At 39.6% G+C, this 26237-nt stretch overlaps 1 protein-coding gene across 2 annotated transcripts in view; it reads right to left on the reverse strand.

Moving 5' to 3' along the window:
• Nucleotides 1–26017, reverse strand: part of Tsp66E (Tetraspanin 66E) — a 99979-nt gene extending 73962 nt beyond the window's left edge. The window contains exon 1 of one of the 2 annotated variants that reach the window (XM_083115559.1): nt 25825–26017. Coding sequence is in view for 1 of the 2 variants with exons in the window: in XM_083115558.1 (XP_082971684.1) it covers nt 245–265 (21 nt within the window). In the remaining variant the exon portion in view is untranslated. Of the gene's footprint in view, nt 1–244; nt 324–25824 lie in introns of those variants that run through there. The other variant, XM_083115558.1, reaches the window with a different exon arrangement.
• Between the last annotated feature and the right edge of the window lie 220 nt (nt 26018–26237).

The following is a 26237-nucleotide window of genomic DNA, read 5'->3' on the forward strand; positions in this document are numbered from 1 at the left end:
AATAAAATAAATTTCTACCTTGGTCAGCATATTGAGTTTTTCAATTTATACATTCTCTTTCTCTCTCTCCTGTAAATTTGATAAAATTGACGTCCTTCTGGCTGTCGTACGACGAGAATTTTCTCAACATACGATTCCAAATTATACAGTCTAATGCAAAAATAATACTACATAAATTATCCACGATTCATTTTGTTTCACGTAATATGAGGTTGAAGTGGTGCCTTATAGAATTATGGCTTACCATTTCTTTTAGTTTTTCCATCTTCTCTCCTACGAGCCCTTTCCAATACTTCCAATGTTCAGCAGCGATGAATTCGACTAGCGAGCAACCACCGACTGGCAATCGCCACGTGACGAGTAACCTCTCGGCCAGACGCGTCAAGTTGACGATCAACAGACGCTGCACGGAGATCCCCATGACGCAAATGCTTCGTCCAGACATCGTTGCTGCAGAAAAACTCACAGATACGAGGTAGTTTTTGTTCCAAGGACCGAAACGCGAGTATGCCTGCTTGTGGTCTGAAGCTGTTGTCGACATAGTACGATATAGTCTGTCCCAGTCATCTCTGGAGTACCGCTGTACACGCTGCTGCAAAGGCTGGTAACTGCAGTCGCTCCCCCCGTCCACGCAATCCCGTTCCCTCTCACGTGCCCATTGGTGGAGCCGTCTCGCGCCACCAGGGGTGTCCATCCCCCCAAAAAATCATATCATGCGTCCCCCCCAAATCCTATTATTCGCGCCCTTAAACCATATCGTAATCCCCAGAAAATATTTAATTACGACAGCGTGTCTACCGAAAGTAACTTAGCATTACTGAACATTATACTTGATCTGCCCCTCCTCCCTAAACAGGGGTGCCATCACTCAAGACCACCCTTAAAATCGTTCATCATAATCGAGGATATCGCGTGGATCCCACTTTAAACTGTAGGTTCAGTCCCGATTAGCCTTAGAGTGCATAAAGTGAACTTCAAATACCAAATCAATCAATGGCGAATATCGCTTGTCTTGTAATGCAGCTTTAGTACAAAAACTTCATATGCATCACATTAAAGCGCCAAGCACACATCATAGCAAGAAATCATTGCGAACGAAGCGATCAAGAAAATTTTTACATCAATTTCTTTGCAGGCTTTGAAGAATATTAATTTAATGGGGGGTGTCAACACTTTCTTAAGATCCCGAGATATTTAGTCTTTTCCTTTTGCACATTCGGGGTCGAGAACGTGTGGATGCCTTATCGCTAATTATAGTCTCCAAAATGTAATGTTCGAACTCTCTCTCCACTACAGAAATCCCTTCACAATCTAAGATTTAACACGTTATCAATAGCTTCCAATGCCCCCCTTTAAATTTCATACTCAATCCTACCACCAACATTTCCATGCCAATTTTAGACTTACTGTTAATATTGAAGAGTGGATATTGGACAGTCTACGACAATTGGATATCCCCTTCAATTTAATGCTCAATCCCCCCTCTAACTAAAGTACTCGCCATAATCTAAGACGTAGAGTTGGATATTGTCCTCCCCAAAGTTTAATTCAGAACCCACGTGTCAATTAAGGTCTAATACAGAGAAGTTCATATCTCCCCTCGATAATGCCTTAAACACTTTAATTTCTTTATCTAATGGATTAAATATGGTGCATTGAAGGTGTAACATTTTTACATATATTTTGGAAAAGATATAAATGTTGAATTTTATATTATTTGAAGGGAAAAAATATATTCTACCATTTAATAATAATAATAGGCCACTGATAATCCTACCTGTCAACTTTATGTAGGCTATATAGAGGTCCTTGTGACCGACAGACGCGGTGGAGCCTAGGCCACCAATCCTCCAAGGCAACCATTTATATGATCTAACAGACTACACGGTACCCTAGAGACGGAGGCAGATTCAGCCTCTGAAACGTAGGGAAAGCTCCTTTAAAAAATAACAGTGGTTAAAAGTACAAAAACTAGAATGAATATAAATAAATTTGCCAAACCATAAGAAATCAGGATGCCAAACCATAAGAAATCAGGATGCCAAACCATAAGAAATCAGGTTGCCAAACCATAAGAAATCAGATTGGCAACTCATAAGACAACTCATAAGAAATCAGGTTGGCAACTCATAAGAAATCAGGTTGGCAAATCATAAGAAATCACGCTGCCAACTCATAAGAAATCACGCTCCCAACTCATAAGAAATCACGCTGCCAACTCATAAGAAATCACGCTGCCAACTCATTGGAAACCACGTTGCCAACTCATTGGAAATCAGGTTGCCAACTCATTGGAAATCAGGTTGCCAACTCATTGGAAATCAGGTTGCCAACTCATTGGAAATCAGGTTGCCAACTCATTGGAAATCACGCTGCCAACTCATTGGAAATCAGGTTGCCAACTCATTGGAAATCAGGTTGCCAACTCATTGGAAATCAGGTTGCCAACTCATTGGAAATCAGGTTGCCAACTCACAAGAAATCACGTTGCCAACTCACAAGAAATCACGTTGCCAACTCACAAGAAATCACGTTGCCAACTCACAAGAAATCAGGTTGCCAACTCATAAGAAATCACGCTGCCAACTCATAAGAAATCACGCTGCCAACTCATAAGAAAACACGCTGCCAACTCATAAGAAATCACGCTGCCAACTCATAAGAAATCACGCTGCCAACTCATAAGAAATCACGCTGCCAACTCATAAGAAATCACGCTGCCAACTCATAAGAAACCACGTTGCCAACTCATAAGAAATCACGCTGCCAACTCATAAGAAATCACGCTGCCAACTCATAAGAAATCACGCTGCCAACTCATTGGAAATCACGCTGCCAACTCATTGGAAATCACGTTGCCAACTCATTGGAAATCAGGTTGCCAACTCATTGGAAATCAGGTTGCCAACTCATTGGAAATCAGGTTGCCAACTCATTGGAAATCAGGTTGCCAACTCATTGGAAATCAGGTTGCCAACTCACAGGAAATCAGGTTGCCAACTCACAGGAAATCAGGTTGCCAACTCACAGGAAATCAGGTTGCCAACTCACAGGAAATCAGGTTGCCAACTCATTGGAAATCATGTTGCCAACTCACAAGAAATCAGGTTGCCAACTCACAAGAAATCAGGGTGCCAACTCATAAGAAATCAGGGTGCCAACTCATAAGAAATCAGGTTGCCAACTCATAAATCAGGTTGCCAACTCATAAGAAATCAGGTTGCCAACTCATAAGAAATCAGGGTGCCAACTCATAAGAAATCAGGGTGCCAACTCAAAATAAAATCAGGTTGCCAACTCCAGAGACACCATCATCATCTCACTGATATGAATAATATTATTTACAATTTCTGATCGAATTTTCTCCTGAATTTTATTCTCTAGACTTCAGGCTTCGCAGATAGCCTAGCTAGCCTAGAATATACGCTCCTGATGTCTCGTATGCAATATAATGCCCTAAGGACTCGAAACTTATGCGGCATACGAGGCTATGGCATCTTGGGTTTGGTGCTTGAAGGCTCATTCAGGAGATATTGGGATAGGGCCTCACAATTCACGATCTCGGCCATTTTTGAGGTGATGTGATCAGCACTACGCTCCGGCCACCTTTAACCCCAGGGTTGCCCCTAGGTACCCGTTGATTCGAGGCTGGGTAAGCTTTATGCGGGGACAAGGTCGGAAAAATTCCCACCCAGGAATCGAACCCGGGTCTCCCGCGTGACAGTCAGGCCCCTTACCGACTGGACCACTCCGCTGTCCTTATTTGTTTCATATCAACAGCCCTACTCATCTTCATCTTCGTAATTAGCCAAAAGTATCAGAAAAGAGAAGTAAAATAAATACAGAGCAACTGCAATCTCCACTACTCTTTGTGACGTAGCGCGATAAGTCGACTTTCCATCTCGCCACCGAACTGGTTCGAATCCCGACATGGGGTGTCCTCTTCGAGTGTCCATTAATGTCATATTATTATTCATCCTCGTCGTCGCGTAGCCAAAAGTGACAGAAAAAAGACAAACCCACTCGTGGGAAATTTTTCGAATACCACACAATAATCGCGACGAGGAGGATGAATGGAGAATAACAGAAATTGCACTCGTCATCCAGTCACGGTCATGGGCGTCCGGAAGGCGGGGGAAAGGAGGGTCCGTGCCCCCTCCTGGAAAATGAAAGTCAACCAAAAATTAGGTATTTCACACACATAATTTCATTTTAGCCACAATAATATGTGTTAATCAGTGGCGTATGTTAAGTCGAAGATATGGGCTATCTCACTATGACACGTGGCTGTGGAAGGGGGAGTACCTTAACACCTTCTCGGCGTCTTCTAGGAAGTATCGTTGTCATGCCAACGGCGGCTAGGTTGCCTACTCATAAGAAACCAGGTTGCCAACTCATAAGAAACCAGGTTGCCAACCCATAAGAAACCAGGTTGCCAACTCATAAGAAACCAGGTTGCCAACTCATAAGAAACCAGGTTGCCAACTCATGAGAAATAAGGTTGCCAACTCATGAGAAATAAGGTTGCCAACTCATGAGAAATAAGGTTGCCAACTGCAGAATCGCCATCATCTAATTGGAATTAGTAATTTTATTCACAATGTATAATAGATTTTCCTTCTGTATTCTATTCTCTAGTTTTCAGGCTTCGCAGATAGCCTCGTATACGCTCCTGGTGTTATGAACATCATAAATTCAAATTTAAGCAATTTTTTTTTTAGGGAACAACACTATTTTTGGAGAAAATGTGCCTTGTTTGCCCCCCCTGGAAAAAAATACCTTCCTTGACCCTCCCTGGAAAAAATCCTGCGGACGTCCATGGTAAAGGTGGATTCTGTGCATTATGCTAAAAGGAACTAAGTAAACAAAAGCGCACTAATACAAAAAGCGATCCACAGACCGAATCTCGCTCACGCAATGAAACCAGCTCCCTGCGTGGAACACGGGAGCCACAATGGATGTGAAATGGGCCGCGAAGCCTCATCATGTGAAACGGACGGGACTCAAACACACTCCGGCGTGACCGATTTTTTTCGACTTCCCAAGGCCAATCCCCCTCTCGCAAGGCGCTGCCAAGAAACCCTATTGCACTCAGTGTTGCCACAATATGACGGCACAATTTCCCTTTCCAACGGTCAAAATTTCCCTTATTGGACAAATTTTTCCCTTCACCTAAATAAATCATGCAATAATAATAATAATAATAATTATTATTATTATTATTATGAGTGTGGTGATTATAGCAGTAGTAGTAGTATGTCCGTTGGTCGATGTTCGCATGAATAAAAAATATTAAACAATTGTTTCCCATACATGTCAGCTTTATCGCTTCTTGGCCACAAATCCATTAAATATTTAATCCCCATGATCGTGACTAATATCCGAAGATGCATTAAAGCGACGTACAATAAACTTAATAGAAATTGAAATAGATGCAGGATCATGGACGTCTGCAGGATTTTTTCCAGGGAGGGGCAAGGAAGGTATTTTTTCCAGGGGGGGGGGGAACATGGCACATTTTTTTCAACAAAAGTGTTGTTCCATAAAATAATATTGCTTAAATTTGAATTTATGATGTTCATGCAATAATTAACATATATTATTGTGGCTAAAATGAAATTATATGTGTGAAATACATAATTTTTGGTTGACTTTCATTTTCCAGGGGGGGTCACGGCCCCCCTTGCCCTCCCCTTCCGGACGCCTGAAACTGAAACTAAACATAAATTGTAATAACGTAGAGTCAGATGTTTTAAAATTTCCCTAAAATTGTGGTATTTTTAATCAAAATTCCCTTTTGGTTAAAATTTCGGTCCGAATTTCCCTACAAAAGGGAAATTTCCCTTCATGTGGCAACGCTGGTTGCACTCTCTGCGGGCGAATCTTGAACGAAGGTAAGGTCACGTGCGTGCTGGTTCCGCAAAGGACACTCAACCACGATGGCCATGGAAACTCTTCAGCCGCCGAAAACAATCGACTGTGGGTAACATTACCAGGGATGGTCGGTCAAATCCTTGGTTGAGTCATCAAATGGAATTTACTTCCACTCAGGGAAATTATTGTCTATTCAACGTCCCAATTCTTTATTCATTGGATTAGGTTTTCACGTCGTTTTTGGGGTGGTGACCAGATGTATGTAACAGCAAAATGTAAAGAAATTAAATAGTTTTTTTTCTCAATAAATTATCAACATTGTTAAATACAGTAAGTTAACAGAGAGCGTTGCAGAGGACATTTTTTCTGCAGCCGACAAAAGCGAAGAGACAGGAAGAGACAGACCGTTCCGCTACCCTCAAGAGGCAACAAGAGGAAAGGGTGCCAATGCAAGGGAACAGCGGGGAAAGACTTGGAGGCAAGTGTGCTCATATGCCTGTTTAGGGGCCCTGTTGCCACTGCGGCCTACCGGATCAGCAAGTGTTGTCACATTGGATTTCCAGAAAAGAGCTAAGTCCCGCCTAAAACGGGGATACTATTTCTCTGAAGCAACAAGAGCTAGACTGCAAAGCCAAAGCTGGCTTTAACTACAACTGAGACCGTTTAGTAATAGACGAAAAGATAAGTACTTGATGCGATTCGTGAATTGGACAAACCTTGCTCCAAAAAACTAAGTTGGCAACAGTAGTACAGTACAGCTGGACTTCCTCCCACCGCTGGTGGAGGGGAATTCTGTCGTTGCTCACCGCAGAAACGTCAAACTGACCCGAATGTGTGGTTCTTTTTTCCCTTTCCACCTCTTTGCAAAGAAACAGAGATGGTTGACAAGGCTCGACTACTATTCACTGGATTTTCACGGTAACTCTCTCATGAGTGGTAGTTCTTTCTAGGAGTGATTGTGGCTAAATATATCATTGAGCGGATTGCAGAAAAAAATCCAGATCAAAGGCATTTGGGGGGGGGGGTAGGGTGGAGATGATAACGTCTGATGGCCGGTAACACTTTTGAAAAAGTCACGCCACGCCACTGGTGGTGACCCTTTCTGCAGACCACCAAATGTCCACGTAGTACACCAGGGGTTAGTGAGGGTCATAACCCCTTTTGGCCCAGTATTTTTTTTTTAAAAAAAAGCAGGAAAAGATGGCAAAATAAGGATTGACTACTGGAAAAGAATACGTAACAACCTCCCCCCCTTTTTACAATATTCTGGACACGCCAATGTAGTACACCCTGGACTGCATTTTGCAGACTATCGAGGCCCTGGCGTCTGGACTCATAGCCTGTATAATCCTCCATGGGGCTCATGTTGCCCTTTTATGAATCTATTATATCATCACTAGAGACCGGATGTTTAGGCACTAAAAACATATAAAATAGGCAGGCAAATAAGCACTTATAATTTTCAAAATAGGCAGTAAAATAGGCATTAAAATACAAATAGGCAATAAAAAAGGCAAATTAAATTTAACTCAAAATAATGAAGATAGACATACAAAAAGAAATAGGTGTTTAAATAATATAGAAACATACCTGTACATTCTTTATAGTTGCTTAAAATAAACCAGGAGCTCATCATTAGAGACAGTAGTTCAATATTGTACTTAATAAATCACTGCAAACAGGAGTCACGTCAGCCCAAGATTTTCCATTGTATAATGGCTACACACAATAGTCTGGCAAAATAAATTGTTGGCTACTTCCAACCAGTACGCAAATTATTTAAATATACACTTTATCACTGCACACAGGGTTATTTCAGTTAAAAAATGTACACCATATATTCCACACAGCAGTTCGAACTAAGAAACTGTTTAAATGCATTTCAAGTTTGTACTGTACTGTTTGGCAGTCTCTGAATAAGAAGCATTAATTGTGGTTGCACATCACAAAAGGTATTTCTTCAGGTGATCAACCGACAAGTTATGTCTGCGATCGGACAACACATTTTTTAGAATTGAAAAAGATCTTTCAACCTCCACAGATGTTACCGGAGCATACTTAAAGCACGCGAGAACATGTGGATCTAACTCAGTTTGTATATTTTCACCTTTCAGAACTTGTTGAATTGCCCTTAATTTGTCCAAGTCCTCATTAGCTGCAATAACTCGCTAACTGTTATTTTTAAATTTCTTGGAAGCATCGGAAACTAATCCTGGGAAGAGGAAATTGTATGCACCGAGTTCAGTCATGTCCCAATTTTAAAGAAAATGCCTAAAATAGGCAATATCTGGCATTTATGAAATAATATAGGCAATATCGTATGAAATAGGCAAAATTAAATTGCCTTTAAATGAAGCTAATCCCTCCCCCCTGGCCTTCGCAACATTCGTTTTCATCATATCTCTAACAGGAAAGAATAGGCATTTTGCCTAACATCCGGTCTCTAATCATCACTCATGCTCATCTTCACGATTAGCTATAATTGGCAAAACAGCGAAGTAAAATAAACTAAATCAATCAATTTACGTCGCTCTTCTTCCTCCATGGGCCAATCTCGAGAACAAGAATGATGATCGTGTGAAATGGGATGGACATTCGCAAAGAAACGCACAGGCAGGGATTCGAATCCAGAATATTCGATGGAGAGATCGTGAATTGATTTACTAAACGCACGGCCATGAAATTAGGCGTGTGGCAGAAGTTGGCGCTGTTGCCACGTCGGAGCACAACCCCGTGTGTTTGGAGGTTTAAGAGAATGAAAGATCTCGTTGTAGAGTTGGTATTTGTGATCCACGTGATACAAACTGACAGTATTTGCTCGAAAGGTCAGGGATGACACAAAAGTGCCCCGGAGAGAGGCCGATGTGACGCTCGAACTAGGCAACGGAGCCTATTTTCATGGCCGTGCGTTTAAAGCCCACATCACACGGAACTGGATTTCCAGTAGGTACATAGGCGCCGACTCCATGGGGCTTGGGGGGGACTCGAGCCCCCCAATTTTAACGATGTGGGGGCAGAGCCCCCCTAATCATTTTGCTTAAGAGGATCTAATGTATTATTTTGCTTCTCTTGTAAAGTTTACTCTGAATTGTGCCACATGAACTTAACTTTAAATACACATTTGAAATGTTCTAGACCATCAACTTTGGGGGGATGAGACCGCTAAACCATCAACTTTGGGGGGCTATGACCAGAGGCAGCAAAACACATGACTTATTACTATATACTAAGTATGTAATTATGAGTATTGTTAAAATATTTACTAAAAAGAGTTTCAAAAGACGATGTGCATGAACTAGGGTAGTGGATGGGACGTTCGGGCTACAAATGGCTCTCACATGACATTCAGAACGAGATCCTTGATATATTAGGGAGATCTGTTTTGCGCTCCGCGGTAGCAGATATTAAAAGTCGGGAATATTTTGCTATTATCGTTGACGAAACTTGTGACATATCCATCCGTGGACAATTAATATTCTGCATTCGAACTGGGAATAAAAAATGTTATATACTTGAGGAATTCATGGGCTTTTATGAGATTCCGAACACTGAGGCCAAAACTTAAAAAAGGGAGAGAGTGAGTCATTCATTAATTTATTTCAGTGATCAGAGCCCCCCTAATAATTTTGACAAGTCGGCGCCCCTGAGTATGTATGCCCTACTTGGCGCTGGACTTGCTACCAATTTGCTAGTTTTCGCCTCATACGATACTTATCAATGTAGCGATAGACTTTTCTTCCCATATGAGGGAAGTTGTAATGGCGGCCGCGTGAGACGTAAACAATGTATCACATTTTTAAAAGCCGATAACTATTCAACCGAGAGGATTAACGTCTCGTATAAAACTTAATTAGGTACAAAACAATGGCGCTGCTTAAATACATACTTTACAACGTTTACTGTACACGTATGGAAGAATATTTTAGTTGTTTCAAATGTAAACACCGTGCAATCAGCATAGATGGTGTAACTCGACGTGCCATTCATGCTGTTTACGTTATACAATGCTGGAGTAACACTCTGAAACCACAGACAAAAGCGCTCCTTTGCACACTCACAGATTATCTTCAAATGGCGAAACTTTGCTCTGATTGGCTGTTCCACAGAATCCAGTCGAGGAAAGCAAGTAGCAATTAGAACATGTCCTATTCCTCCAAACCAGTCAAGCAGTCAGACAGGCGGCCATGATTGCTACCTACAAAGTTAGTTCAGCGCCAACTAGGGCATTCCTACTAGAAATCCAGTTCCGTGTGATAGGGGCTTAAGTAGTTTAACGTTTTATTCCTTCCATTTTTGAGCAAACGCCACCAAAAATGTTTTTTTTTTCTCACCTGGACACGAGAGAAGAGGCTCTTGAAACGCAGTGTTAGAATCAGTATAGTTAAAAGTACTACACAATAATATCCCTATTAACACTGCATACTAATGGCTTTACTTTACGTTTATTTAAGAAACCCTAGAATTGCTTCTATGTTATCTGCAGTTGACACAAAAATCGCGTAGGAAAAAAAAACAAAGAGGAGAATCACTTCACTTTGGGAAGGTGGAACAAAATGCATGCAAAGCAAGAAACCTTGGGAGAAAGCTGTGAGGAAGTGACGGAGCCTTGCCCTGGCGTCCACCAATCGAAGAAAAGGAAAGCGAGCTTCTCCGAGGCAGGGAAAGTCGGCGATATTGGTCGACATTCCTCTTTGTCGTTTCGGTTTCTGAAACGAGGAAATATTTACCGTGACACTTGGCTTCACTTTGAAATGAGGACCATTCGTGAATAACTGACATCTTCACGAATGTTTGTCAGGAGGGAAAAATCTTTCTCACGAGTTTCTGTACCCGGTGGTGAGACATAGTGGTTCGGATCACACTTTAAACTGTAGGTCCAGCTCCAATTAGCCTATCAGAACATAAAATGGGAAGGGTTGATGAGGGAGGGCGGTTTAGGGTTTTTTCAGAACAGCGTGTCAGGCTGGACATAAACTGTTCTTCCTGGCCTTAAACAGACTAAAGCTGACAAGTTGCACTTCATGCTTTATTCGGTACCTGGTTTAGGCACATAGTGGTTCGGATCCCACTTTAAGCTGTAGGTCCAGTCCCGATTAGCCTTACTGTGCATAAAGTGAACTTAAAACACCAAATCAATCAAACAATCATGCTTTATTCATATATTACAAACTGAAGAAATTGTTTATATATATATATATATATATATATATATATATATATATATATATATATATATATATATATATATATAACTCTCTAGTCTTCTTAAACCCGAAGGTTTATGGCTGCAGCAACACAGGCCTTCCATCTGTCCCTATCTTGAGCAAGATCTATATACTCTTTTCCATCCCTACCGATTTCCTTTAGGTCCATCTCAACGTTATCCCTCCATCTTTGTCTTGGCCTTCCTACAGGTCTCTTACCATCAGGTTATGATGATATATATAACGTCGTACTTAAATTGTTATTTGAATCTCCATAATATTTGCACGTGTACTCCATATCAATGTTTCATTTGTGTAGAAATTATCACCCAATACACATACAATTGACGGGCGTGATCACATGATATTCTATACATTCACGAAAAAGTGAAAGCTTATATATGCACGAATAGTTTTAGCAGAACACAAATTACTTCTGTATTTTGAAACTAAAAGTTAATATATACAAAACAGTAATGTTGCCTGTAGTATTATATGGGTGTGAAACTTGGTCCCTTACATTGAAAGAGGAACATAAATTGAGAGTATTTGAAAATAAGATCCTTAGGAAAATATTTGGACCTAAAAGGGATGAGGAGACAGGTGAGTGGAGAAGGTTACATAATTTGTATTCATGTCCAGATATTATTAGAATAATTAAATCAAGAAGGCTTAGGTGGGCAGGCCGTGTCACGAATGGGAGAGGAAAGAAGAGTTCACGGGATTCTTGTTGGAAAACCTGATGGAAAGAGACCTGTAGGAAGGCCAAGACGAAGATGGAGGGACAACGTTGAGATGGACCTAATGGAAATCGGTAGGGATGGAAAAGAGTATATAGATCTTGCTCAAGATAGGGAAAGATGGAAGGCCTGTGTTGCTGCAGCCATCCTGGTTTAAGAAGGCTAGAGAGTTAGTTAGTTATTTTAAAGCTGAACATTCTTAGTAAAACGCTTGATAGTTATACGAAGAAAATGCAGATCTTTTCTTGGACTTGACTCTTTACCGAAGCATAAACTATGCCTACAAACAAAAGGCCGTATTAGAAATTGCAGTTACTTTCATTGCACTGAAAAAAATAAAATTATTTAATAGTAAATCTCTCGTGTTGTAGAGGAGCCCTGGGTTCGATCTCCAGTGGAGACACGTCACAGTGGTTCGGATCATAGGCGCCGACTCCATGGAGCTTTGGGGGGCTCGAGCCCCCCAATTTTAACGATGTGGGGGCAGAGCCCCCCAAATCATTTTGCTTAAGAGGATCGATCAAATGTATTATTTTGCTTCTCTTGTAAAGTTTACTCTGAATTGTGCCACATGAACTTAACTTTAAATACACATTTGAAATGTTCTAGACCATCAACTTTGGGGGGGAAGGGGGGGCTATGACCAGAGACAGCAAACACATGACTTATTACTATATACTAAGTATGTAATTATGAGTATTGTTAACATTTTTACTAAAAAGAGTTTCAAAAGACGCTGTGCATGAACTAGGGTAGTGGATGGAACGTTCGGGCTACAAATGGCTCTCACATGACATTCAGAACGAGATCATTGATATATTAGGGAGATCTGTTTTGCGCTCCGTGGTAGCAGATATTAAAAGTCTGGAATATTTTGCTATCATGGTTGACGAAACTTGTGACATATCCATCCGTGAACAATTGACATTTTGCATTCGAACTGTAAATGAAAATTTTGATATTTTTGAGAAATTCATGGGCTTTTATGAGATTCCGAACACTGAGGCCAAAACTTAAAAAAGGGAGTGAGTGAGTCATTCATTAATTTATTTCAGTGATCAGAGGCCCCCCCCCCCCCCAATCAATTTGGCAACTCGGCGCCCGTGGTTCGGATCCCACTTTAAAATGTAGGTCCAGTCCCGATTAGCCTTTCTGTGCATAAAATGGACTTAAAAGAACAATTGAATGGTTCGAATTTCGCTGTGTACTGTGTGCTAACTCACGGTTAGCTTATATGAGTATGAAGTGGGGTTAAAATAATCTTTTGTCAGAACCAGAAAATGTTTACTGAAACTTAGCATGATCCGGTCACGTGAAAATCTGATTTACATGAACAAAACAGCATGATGAGCATTGCCAAAGTTTATAAAAAACAACCCTTCTTGTTATTAGGCAGCTGAGATAGTCGAGTACATTGCAGTATTGTTGAACAGGGAAGGAGCCTGCCCAAAATTTGCAACCTGGTTGGACCCGTTTGGCCCTCACCCGAGGGAACAACCTTGGCAGCCCACGTAGGCACGAGCCACGCCAGGTATGAAGAGCTGAAAGCTGAGTTCTAATAACGACCTTCGTGGTATGGGGGCAGAGACTTCACCAGAATTTTTTGTAGGAGAGTCATGTCGTTGATTTAAAAATCGAATAGTAAAAATAATATTAACAAATTTTACGAAGAGTTTACAGGATTCTTGTGTGGGAAACCTGATGGTAAGAGCCAAGACGAAGATGGAGGGATAACGTTGAGATGGATCTAAAGGAAAAGATTGGATTGATATTGCCCAGGATAGGGACAGATGGAAGGCTTGTGTTGTTGCAGTCATAAACCTTCGGGTTTAAGAAGGCTAGAGGGTTAGTTAATCAAAAACTATTATTTTAATTGCCAATTTGTTTCTATTATTTGTTATTGTATTGTTTTACGTTATTTCGCATTCCATTGAGTTTCCTGTATCACGTGTATCATGAAATCGAATAATTTACATGTCATTATCAATTTTTGCACTCTTGCCAGCCGAATTTTGAAATATGCTGCGTGTGTAGTGTCAGCCACATTAAAAAAAAATGTATTGCATAATTATTCATATTTTACCGGTAGCCATGTACAGACACGAACACCTCTGGATTGCAGTGATCCCATAGAAAGACAGTGGGAACCCAGAAGTGTCCGTGGCTCAGGGTGCGAAATCCTGGTGGGGATCTCCCCTAACCAAAAAATTTCGGGGGGGGGGAGTTTTTGTTACAACAAACAAAAGATAAACAATTACTTTTAATTTCAAGTATACTTTATTAAGAATAATATCGATCATTAACAAATCTACATCAATATGCACAATAAAACAAGAATGTTCAATCTCTTGTCTTCCCTATAATTGATTACTGTGACACTGTTTATTCGGACGTTAATCACGAGCAAGCTAAATGCCTGCATTCGCTTGGTATTTGACATAAAATATTCTGAACATTTGACACCGTTTTATGCGAAGGTCGCGTGATTGAAATTAAGTGATAAAAGGATTTACCACAACCTTGTCCTACTGTACAAAGCCCTACATTCCTTTTCCGGAATGCCTGGAGTAAGAGAACGCGAACGCGTCCTGCGAGCACGTTGCGGTGTGTGCCTCGTCCAATGAACGCGCGGAGGGGAAGGGTCGCACGGGAGGGGGGGTGACTCAACTGGTCATTCGCGGTCCAGTAGTTCTGTGGGAATTCTGCATTCAGGAGAGCGCCGCATAGTCTGGCCCCGCCCACAAGCTTTCGCCTCTGCGCGTTGCTACTCCAGACATTCCCGAAAAGGAATATAGAAATAAAAGATCCAAAATATCTTTCCAGGCGGTTTCATTATCTTTCGAACTTTCACTCCCGCAACACCAGATCACGTGATAAATCTCTGAAATCCATTCCTCTCCACAGATCTAACTTTTACGCCAATTCTTTTACCGTTACTTCTGCAGGACACTGGAACAGACTGCCCCCCCCCCCCGAAATCCAAGCCTCTTCCTCAATTGTAATATTCAAAAGAAAATTAAAATTACACATGTTAAACATTTTGGACCTAGAATGAATTCCCAGAAAACAATAAATAATACCTTTAGCTAATGAAATATGCCTTCTTGTGTGTTTGTGTGTTGGCAAGTGTGTGTGTGTGTGTGTGTTCATATAAAAACTGTACTGCATTTATTTTTAATTTTCTCTTCAGATATATTTTTCATTGTGTTAGTAAAAAATGATCTACTGTGATTAATGGTTAATCCAGTTTTTGACTGCTCGTATGCAAACTATATTACTTTAATTCTATTTTAATTATAATTTTATTCCTTATTTTCTATTGTCACTTTATTTTTAATTTATATTTTTCATTTTTTAATTGAATACAATTACATTTAAAGAAAAATGTAACACTATAGTTATTGGTTAAGTGGAAGAGAAGGCATTAATGCCTTAACTTCGCCATGTAAACAAAGTCGTAAATAAATAAGAAATTAATTTATTTATATTAACATAAAGCACAAACTAAATAAAAACTTATACATAATAAAACCACCAACTATTTCATAATTTATTAACATCTTTAACCGTAAAGGACGTAGTTTGCAACATTATAATATCTGATATATTTAAAAGTAACAAATTTATTTATTTTTGGGTAATTAATATTAATATTTTTTTAATTTAGTAATTAATTTTTACTTTTAATAACATTTTAAATATGTATATCGTATAATTTATATGTATATTTGTGGGGAGGGGGTTTGTAGATTAAGACCTTTCTCCCCCCCACCAGTCTTAAATCATTTCGCATCATGTCGTGGCTGTACACCCACTTCTTTAGGAAGGCTGGCAATACTCCGCCGCAAGAATTAATTATTTTTAATCCAGTTGTATTAATTAATAAATTAGTTGTTTTAAGATCATATTTTAAAATGTGTAGCTATAAGTTTCATTCATATACATGATATGATCCATATTTTTATGTGACGTCTCCAGTAGAAAATATGTCACTAATATATTTATTTTGTGAAAGAAAGCGTAATTTCCTTGTTATTCTATGTAATATTGCGCCTTATTAGTAATGTATATATTTTGTTTAATGTTTGTTGTATTTTATGCTCTGTTATGAGTAGTTTAATGTATCTTCATGTTTGCAAGAGTGCACTATACGAATTTGTATTTCAAAGGATGTATAGATGTCAGTTTTGTTGATAGTATCCTTTTGTAGATAGTGAGTGATTCATCTGTACTTTAATCTGTGTTCTCGAAAATAGTATAAAAGCGAGGATATCGCGTAAGAATCATCACACTTTTTCGCCACGGATCGTCGAAGCTTTTAAACTTAAAAAGAACTCCTCGGTGTTGTGCATACATCCTGGTATGGTAGTTCGGGGCGCAAGCTAGGCCTATGTGAACATAGGTACGCCGATAGCCATGCATTGATGATATGCACAATACTGCAACCATTCTACGTTAAATAATAAAGTTAGCCTAAGGATTAATTTGTAAATAAAAGGCTAAAGAGCAAATATTGGCTCAGTTATCATTCCATATCTCTTGGTGTGGTAGTTCGGGGCGCAAGCTAGGTCTATGTGATCATAGGCTTGCCGATAGCCACGCATTGAGTTTATGCGTTTTAATTGAGTCAATTCATCGACAAAGCGAAATCCTCGCCTTCGTCTCAAGTATATTTGCATTATAATTGCAATAAATAAAGATTAAAAACCTTTCCGTTTATACATACTGCAGTAATGTGGTTTTATTTCTCTGTGCTGTGAATATTGTCTTTGCCTAACACTATCCCTGTACCTGAGAGGAGTCTGTGTACTTCACCGAGTCTCATCGTTCACCGCTGAGTATTATTAAGTTAATATTAATAGTAAAATAATACGACGCGTGAAGTAATTGTGCAATAGAACGTATCATACATACCGGGTGGTCCAAAAGTCCCGGAACGGTCTCATATCGTGAGAAATACACATCGAATCGGAAAACGAAAAAAATACGTGTTTAATAAGTGAAAGAAAGCTACTCAATGATATCACACTTCCTTCCCCTCCCCTGGTGGTGGGGCAACTGTGAAATTTTAAATGGAAACCCCCATTTTGTATTGTAAAACCGGAAAGAGGACTTCATTCCGAGTCCAACGAGTTATCAACCTCCTCCTAGCTCAATTAGGAACGGACATATGGCGATTTTAAATTTTCGAAAAAAAAAAAAAAAAAAAAAAAAAAAAAAAAAAAAAAAAAGTGAAAATTTCATAAAAAACCCCAAAAAATAGAATGAAAGCAATTGCAGATTCGGAATCTGCACGTCAAGACCTTTCAATAGGGTCTACCTCCTACGAAAATTTAAAATCGCCATATCTCCGTTCCTAATTGAGCTAGGAGGAGGTTGATAGCTAGTTGGACTCGGAATAAAGTCCTCTATCCGATTCTACAATACAAAATGGGGGTTTCCATTTAAAATTTCACAGTTGTCCCCCCCCCACCCCCAGGGGCCGGGGGTGCGGAATCAAGTGTAATATCATTGAATAGCTTTCTTTCGCTTATTAAACATGTATTTTCTCGTTTTCCAATTCGATGTGTATTTCTCACGATATGTGACCGTTCCGGGACTTTTGGACCACCCGGTATATGCTGACTCCTGAATTATTTTTAGTTTTATCTACAGCTGCGGCGACCTATTGTTATAGTTTAAGCTTTTAGCCATTTCGGGGAGGGGGAATCGGCCCCTCTAAACACCCCATGGTTCTCTTCAACTTTCTGGAAGCCGGAAATGAGCTTTGAAAAAATGCAGGAAAGAGAAGGGTACAGTCCGAGCGACATAAATTGGTGTCTTGTTCCGAAGAGACTTCCTCCGTCATGAAAAATATTGCAAGCAATGCACCTTCTCTACCAGTATCATATGAGTATCACGTGATTCGCCTCACATGCAAATACACCCTTCCCAGATTTATCCAAGGTCTGCTACGAGAATCCACATTGTCAGGACGACCTCCGCGCATGGGCATCCGCAGGATTTTTTCCAGGGGGGCAAACAAGGCACATTTTCCCAAAACATAGTGTTGTTACCTAAAAAAAACATTGCTTAAATTTGAATTTATGGTGTTCATGCAATAATTAACACATATTATTCTGGCTAAAATGAAATTATATGTGTGAAATACTTAATTTTTGGTTGATTTTAATTTTCCAGGGGGCCGGCCTTGCCCCCCCCCCCTTCTGGACGCCCATCTCAGCGGCAAAGTGATTAGTACACAACGCTACGCCACTAGGGGCTCTGGTGAAAGGCATTTAATGACTTAAAAATCCTTTAAAATGCCAAATAAAAATGCATTATAATTTATAATTAGCTATATATTCTCAATACATAGTTTAAATTTGTAAATATTGAAAACTACAAATTTTTGGAATTAGCTCTTGCATGTGCAAATCTTCAGTTTACAAGCTGTTTCTCGAACGCTGCAATTAGGCACTTGGCTGTGATATGTTTAATAAACAAATATTCATACATTTCTTTGTAGATTTTAAAATAAAACATGTTCAGAGCAGTTACGTATCTAGGAAATATATTTACAAATAATAATAATTATTAGGTTATGATCAAAATGTTAATGTATTAAATTAATTAATTTGATTCAATAGGCAAAAATACGGTATAAGAATATAGATATAACAGCACGTATTCATTATCTAGCTCACGTGTATTCAACATCACCAAATTTGTATAAAAACAAGGCAAGGATATTAATGTCAAATAGATAGAGAATTTGACACTTACAGAATAACAAAAAATGTTATACGCAGTTCACGAAAAGTAAAAGTTACTGATTAATATTTTATGCATATTATCACAAGTAGAAGTATGGCTACATCTTCCTCGACGTTGTCCATGAAGGCCATATGATCCCAATATAATTCTTGCCTTCCAGTAAGTTGAGAGGAAATAACTATCATACAGCAACTGCTACACAAGTACCTTTTCATTATTTAATTTATATACTTGCTAATTCTTTCGGGGGATCAGGACCCCCTGAACCCTCCCAGTGTGCGACGTGCCTGGCTTACAGGGACGCCACGAAATGTTCCAACATTTTCAATGAAATTCACTCAATGATATATCATTGTTCCATGTGTTAGATAGGCCTACATTTTGACTTGCGCGCCACGGAAAATCTTGAAACACTACGGGCGCCGTGAAACGAAAAAGTTTGGGTACCTATGCGCTAACCATTACATCGGGGCTGGCTGGCCAACAGCACTGCACAGGAAGACCTCCCCAATTGTTTACAGCCCCCCCCCCACCTTCACTTTTCTTTCAGGAACACATTCTATTTCTGACGATGAAAGCCCTCATCACGACTAACTGCCTTGCGAGTCTATTCCAAAACATTTTCATCTGCATGGCAGGATTTATTTCTTCAACGTTTGGGGTGTGACGCGAGGGTAAAAGCAAAATGATCACGAATTAACTCTTCGTGGGTGGAAAGGTTCAGTGCTGCCACTATCTATCCCCCCGTAGCCAGAGGGGGCAAGGGGGGGTCATTCCCCTCCTATAAAAACCTACGAAAACAACATTGACGATTTTTTTAGATTTTGCAAGAATTTCGGTTTTGTCATTGTATAAATAAATGGATTGTTTCTGGAGAGAGGTATAGTGCAGAAGTTTTGATTTGATTTTAATTTTGTTCTTTAGCGTCGCTTTTCTGCCACTTTTGGCTGATCGCGACGATGAGGGTGATGAGAGCATACTGAAATATTTCATTTCCAGAGACCATTAACAAATCTACACCAACAGCAACATATACAAAATAAAGACATAAGTTACATACGTATGAAATCAGTAAGATCATATTCATGGAAAGTACGAACACTTTTTAAAAACATTTCAACTATTTTGTAATTTCTTGACATTTTGAACCAGTTGGTAAAGGAATTTTTTGATATTTTATAAATATCACCCACAATATACGTGTAAACACATTTTCGGATCTGCCCCCCCCCCCCCACCCCAAAAATCCTGGGTACGGGTCTGACACTGTTTCTCTTTTCAGGCGTAAGATTTCAGTTTTCCGCAATTTCTCAGTTCAGCTTAAAAAATCGAAACCAACAACGTCAATTAAACATATCAATGTAGCCACTTCTGTGGCAGAGGGCAGTGTGCAGTTCACCCTCGCATCTGAAAGTTTTAGGTTCGAGTCCTGGCCTCTGCAGTTTTTCTGTGCGCGCTCCACATTTTCATGGTATTCTTAATCTCATTGTTGTGATTACAAGTGGAAGAAAACTACGTACAATGAGAAAACACCAAATATTATCGGCAACAAACTTCTACGGCTCAGCGATAACTATGCTACTCTAAAATAAGAAATTTCGTTCATAACATATTATATTGTTCTATACGTGACAGGAGCGTATATTCTAGGCTAGCTAAGCTATCTGCGAAGCCTGAAGTCTAGAGAATAAAATACAGCAGAAAAATCGATCAGAAATTGTAAATAAAATTATTCATATCAGTGAGATGATGATGGTGATTCTGGAGGTGGCAACCTGATTTCTTGTGAGTTGGCAACCTGATTTCCTGAGTTGGCAACCTGATTCCCTGTGAGTTGGCAACCTGATTTCTTGTGAGTTGGCAACCTGATTTCCTAGGAGTTGGCAACCTGATTTCCTAGGAGTTGGCAACCTGATTTCCTAGGAGTTGGCAACCTGATTTCCTAGGAGTTGGCAACCTGATTTCCTATGAATTGGCAACCTGATTTCCTATGAATTGGCAACCTGATTCCCTATGAGTTGGCAACCTGATTCCCTGTGAGTTGGCAACCTGATTCCCTGTGAGTTGGCAACCTGATTCCCTGTGAGTTGGCAACCTGATTTCTTGTGAGTTGGCAACCTGATTTCTTGTGAATTGGCAACCTGATTTCTTGTGAGTTGGCATCCTGATTTCTTGTGAGTTTGGCAACCTGATTTCTTGTGAGTTGGCAACCTGATTTCTTGTGAGTTGGCAACCTGATTTCTTGTGAGTTGGCAACCTGATTTCTTGTGAGTTGGCAACCTGATTTCTTGTGAGTTGGCAACCTGATTTCTTATGAGTTTGCAACCTGATTTCCTATGAGTTTGCAACCTGATTTCTTAGGGGTTGGTAAACTTATTTCTATTCATAGCCTAGGACCATGTGACATAGCCCAGACCTTGGACTCAGTATAACCACTGATAGGTGATATTGTTAGAATGATTGTGAAGGATAATGGATAACGTGAATAGTGGCGTGTCCAGGGTTTTCGAGGGGGGGAGTACGTTTACTTTTTTAGTAGTCAGCCCCACATTGTCATTTTTTCCTTCCTTTGACGTTCTTTTTTAAGGAATACTGAACAAAGGGGGGGGGGGGGTTAACTCCCACCGCCCTTCTTGGGCATGCTACTGGACATGATTGTTAGTAATCAATTGTTTTCAGTTTAAGAGATTTTAGTCTAGGAATAATATACGGAGCGAAAACGGTTTGAATATAAAATATTAAAGCGGGGTGTTTGCGACTTTCACAGCGCGCTACGACGTCTGAGGTCCCGGGTTCAAATCAAGCCGTTGGCATGGGTGATCTCAGAGTAACATCCCTCATCGTCAATTTCAACATATCATCACTCGCCTTAATCGTCGCGATTAGTCAAATGTGGCAGAAAAGCAGAGCCAAATAACAAAAGTCAATTTCCCTGCGCTAAGAAAATACTTACGTTCTTGTTGCTACACTGACTGAACGAGATAAGTATCGTCCAATTTGGCCCATTCCAAAGGTCCCCTGGTGTCAGGCTGGTTGAGACCTCACATCAGCTTGTGCAAATGACCTTGGGTATTCTTCGTGTCAGGCATTTCTATGTCCTATATGGGATTTTTTTCGATGTTCCCACAAGCATGTGCTGCTACAAGTCTGATAGGTTGGTTTTCTAGATGCATATTTATGACAAATCTTGATCCATCACCATAGATGTATATTTATATACTGCTGGACAAAAAAAAACCGGACACTTGCATTTTCTGTGATAATGCAATGGGTCGATAAAAGCTCTGGTACAAGGGCTAACTAAATGTTGCAGAAACTGAATTAAGTACGAATGCATAAACAAAGTCCGAGCCTATGAATGGTGCATATGGTACTACATGATCTGCCGAACATTCTGTAATATATCTGCGAGCTGTTATTGCAATTCAGATGTCAAATATTAAAGTGTCCGGTTTTCATTGTCCAGCAGTATATTATTTTAAAAAAATGATGAAATGTATAGATTTCTCACACAAGTCAATAAGTACACAAAAGGTCATAAGAAATCAACCACAATATGACCTAGACTAAGAAATGGATTGACGCTAAATATGGTTCATGCATGCTATTTGAATTGCGTTTTAGCATAATGCGACGTCAGTGGCGGCGATTGGGTTCCAAAACCGGGGGGGGGGGGGCAAAGTTAGTTTATTTCCATGTGTATATAAGTTTTAGCATAGTACGGGGGCAAAAGTGGGGGGAGGGCAATTGCCTCCCCTCCCCCCTAATCGTCGCCACTGGATAACGCATATCAATTATTTTGTTTGTTTCATTGGAGCATATATATAGATGTTAAACAAAAATCATAATTAATAGTTAAATGGAAGACCAAACATTATAACCTTAACTTCATCTTGTTTACAAAGCGTTAAATAAATGTGCTTTGAAAATATTCCGTAAACATGGAATTTGTGTCACAAAGGGGGTCAGTGAAACTTTGCTGAAATTGCCGTTAGCAACTTGGCGGGAAAATTCCAAACATATTCTGCAAAAGAATCTTACCTCGATTTTTACTATTGCCTGACTTGTCCAAAGAGCGTATACAAAACGTCATATACGCTTTTTGGGCTTGTCTGCCAAATGAAATGCTAATTATAGGAATTTTATAGTTTGTTATAATGGTTACATAACGACAGCAATTCTCTTTGACTATTTGAGCACACGTTATAAGGATTAAGGCTGAAATTTTGTTTTCAAGTAGCATCACAAAAACATCACAGCTTAAGTTATGCTTGAAAGGCTTGATTGTAGAAATTTTACCCGAACAATTTAAGTTCTTGAATCTTAAGTTTAAAGGCAAATAGTCAATAATGCATTAGACAAAATATCAACGTGTTCTTTTGGCTACAGCCGGATTGCGCACACTTTTCCGGTTTTATCAGTGGTATCTAATAAGCCGTTGAGAAGCTGTCACAATGTACAGGATTGCGCACAAAAGAATGGGGCGATGTTGTCAGATGTAAAATGTTCTCAAGCCGTTCTCACTTCTGTTGTGTTTGTTTGTGTGGACTTACACGTGTTTTTGCAGTCATTAACCTAACCTAACTTTTGAGTTTGAGAAAATTGTATGATTTACTATTTTATTTCTAATTTCTCTCTCTCCCTCTTCTTGTCTAGAGAAAAAAAACAGTTTTGCGCACAGACATTAAAGCTATCAAAGTGGCAACGTTCGATCAAAATCTGTGCGCAAAACAGGTCAGTGAGAGTTGTGCGCAATCCTGGATCTAAAGTGTGCGCAATTCGGTTGCGGCAGTCATTTTTCATCATGACATTCATATGAAACATCAAGTTCATCTTTCAAAAATGAATGCCTACCTTAAAATTATGTTTCACACAATTTCATTTCACTCACAGTAATTTATATTACTATAAGGGCGGTGAAGGAACATGATAATTTCAGACTGAAGTACTACTGTTCTTTTGAGGGGGCTTCAACATTATGGGAGAAAATATGCCTTCTTTATCCCCCCCCCCGGCAAAAAAATACCTTGCTTGCTCCTTCCTAGAAAAAATCCCGCAGATTTTCATGTAAAGAAATCCTAAATACGCTACAGCCTCATCCCCCCTAAAAATGCCCAAAGGTGGGGGAAGTTACAAAACCGACATTGCTGTATGATAGTAATATCTTTGCCGTTGCTTCACCCCAAAGTAACGTGTTACGCCACAAACACCAATAAACTCATAAATTTGTATGTTCACATATTTGACATTCATGAAATGAAGTTACTGGATTTTGAAATATATTAGAATCCAATTTTCATTTGTAATAAGTAATGATTTATTCTGGCAAATAAATTATCCAGTTCTGAATTTAGCAGGTAAACCATAAGAACAATAGTTATTTTTAAAAAATACAATTACCGATGCGATTTCGGTAATGGTGATGGGAAGATAATAGTTAACTCTTTTTATTTAATATTCAATAATTTTTGTTATTTGGATCCATTGTGTGATTAACAATTGGTTTGCCAGCCTCTGAGAATGGCCAGGACAAACTTTATTTGCTCCCGGAATGACGAGATTTAGTATTTGGTATTATTGTATTTTTTTATTATTACCTTTTAAGTTTCTTCTTGTACGCAAATTTGGCGAGCATATCTGTCATAGCAAACGAACTTCAACTTCGTAATATTATTTCAAGAGTCGTAAAAAACGTCAAAGGAAGTGCGCGGAGGGAGAAATAAGAAAGTTTGTAGGCATTGTTGCGCCAAAAGTGTCTACACAAGAGCTGCATGCTGTAGAAAACTAAAACAAAGGCATTGTTGCATCAAAGTTTCGCGACTCCCTCCACCCAATTGTGCTTCATTATATGTAAAATGGTAGTATGTTACAGTGAGATTAAGTACGTTTCACAGTTCTTCAGTTATGTCAAATGATAATTTTTAACTTTAATTATTTTATGTAAATACATTTATAGTATTTCATTTTGAAGCGATTGGGTTCCAAAAAGCGGGGGGGGGGAAGGACACTACTTTTCCTTATCGCCGCCACTGTATTACGGCTTCAAAAGGATGCATCTATACATTCATTTTGTTTTGTGTAATTACAAATTGTCATTTCTAGGTTGTCTTGATAAAGTTGATTCAATTTTGTATTCACAGTAGCAACAGCACAAACAGATAACAGCTGACATTCAGGACTCCGGGACATTTTAATCCGCATGACTGAAGATGACCGGACCCCTCTCAGATTTTCTTCATATTTGACATACTTACTAATAGAGGCCTGCTAATGACGAATCTGAAGTTAACATTTGTCGGAAACGTCTAGAAATTGCAAAATAATTGCGAACCATTCACGCTAGCCCCACGAACTATTGACGTGTGGTTAGGTTAGTTTCGGTTAGGTTAGGCAAACAGTTAAAATTTGGTGTCGTGGTAGTATCAGGAATATATATATATATATATATATATATATTTGCTTGTGAAACAAAATATTTCGCGAAAATCGGCGGTTTCCATTCCGAAAACGCCTTATTTTCGTTTATTTTGCAATTTTTAGACGTTTCCGACAACTTTTAACTTCAGATTCGTGATTAGGAGGCCTCAATTAGTGAGTATGCCAAATATGAAGAAAATCGGAGAGGGGTCCAGTCATCTTCAGTCGTTCTCAAATTTGTTGTGACACTTGTTGTAAATAATGAGACTTTGGATAATTTTGAATTTCCTAAAGGTGTATTTGTCTTTCTCATGCTGTCGATTAACCTTACGTCAGAAATCAGTAAGAAGCAGTTCAAATAGGCCTTACGTAGTGCACTGGTATAGACGTAGCTAATTATAATCGTAAACTTACGTTTTCATAAAGCACACATCTTCCAACCAATCGTAAAAGGCAATAGCTTTCTCAAGACACGAATAGTATAATATTCCCGTATCTTAATATTACGTCACACTGCATTTAACGAGAGTACGTTGTGAACTTTCGTTCAGCTGTTGTCACGCAATGTAAACAGATACGGGGTGAATTTCTCGCGTTTCATCTGTCAAACTTATTCAAACTTTTGGCAAAATTTCATGCTCAACCAGTGCAACAGGTGTTCGAGCGATCAACGTTCCCTACGTTAGACTAACAAAAAGGAAGACAAAAACAAGGACGGCCAGATTCCATTGCAAGGCCAGCACAGGAATGTTATCCATTTAAACAAAAAACCCAACCCCAACACAATTAAAAAGACTGCCTGCGCGCGTATTCACGCGTAGCAACAAACTCACCTGCGAGACCCTTGGATGAACTGCAACTCACGCACTACACAAACATGAAACCAGTTCACTTCGTGGGGTCGTTATTGCCCCCTAAATGCGAATGCAAACAACTTCAAAGCAACACTACACCTTTCCTTCCCCGTTCTTTCGAACTTCGACCAAGGAAAGCCTACAACATACTTCTCAAAGCCGTTCGTTTACACACACAATCTCCCCTCCCGCGCTTTCTGCGCATGCGCACACGGCAATTTCGAGGCCTGCGTAGCCAGCCAGCGTTGTCAACAGAAGTTCAAGAGAGCGAAACTTTCATGCAACAGACACAAAACTCTTATCCGAGAGAATCTTTGTTGCAGCCATGCCAACCTTAGCATAATGATGCTAAACCTTGCACAATTTGGGGTTCGTTGGCAACTAGAGCACCC

The sequence above is a fragment of the Lepisma saccharinum genome, chromosome 30 (genome assembly GCF_977018435.1).
Source record: "Lepisma saccharinum chromosome 30, izLepSacc3.1, whole genome shotgun sequence".
Classification (NCBI taxonomy): Eukaryota; Metazoa; Arthropoda; class Insecta; order Zygentoma; family Lepismatidae; genus Lepisma; species Lepisma saccharinum.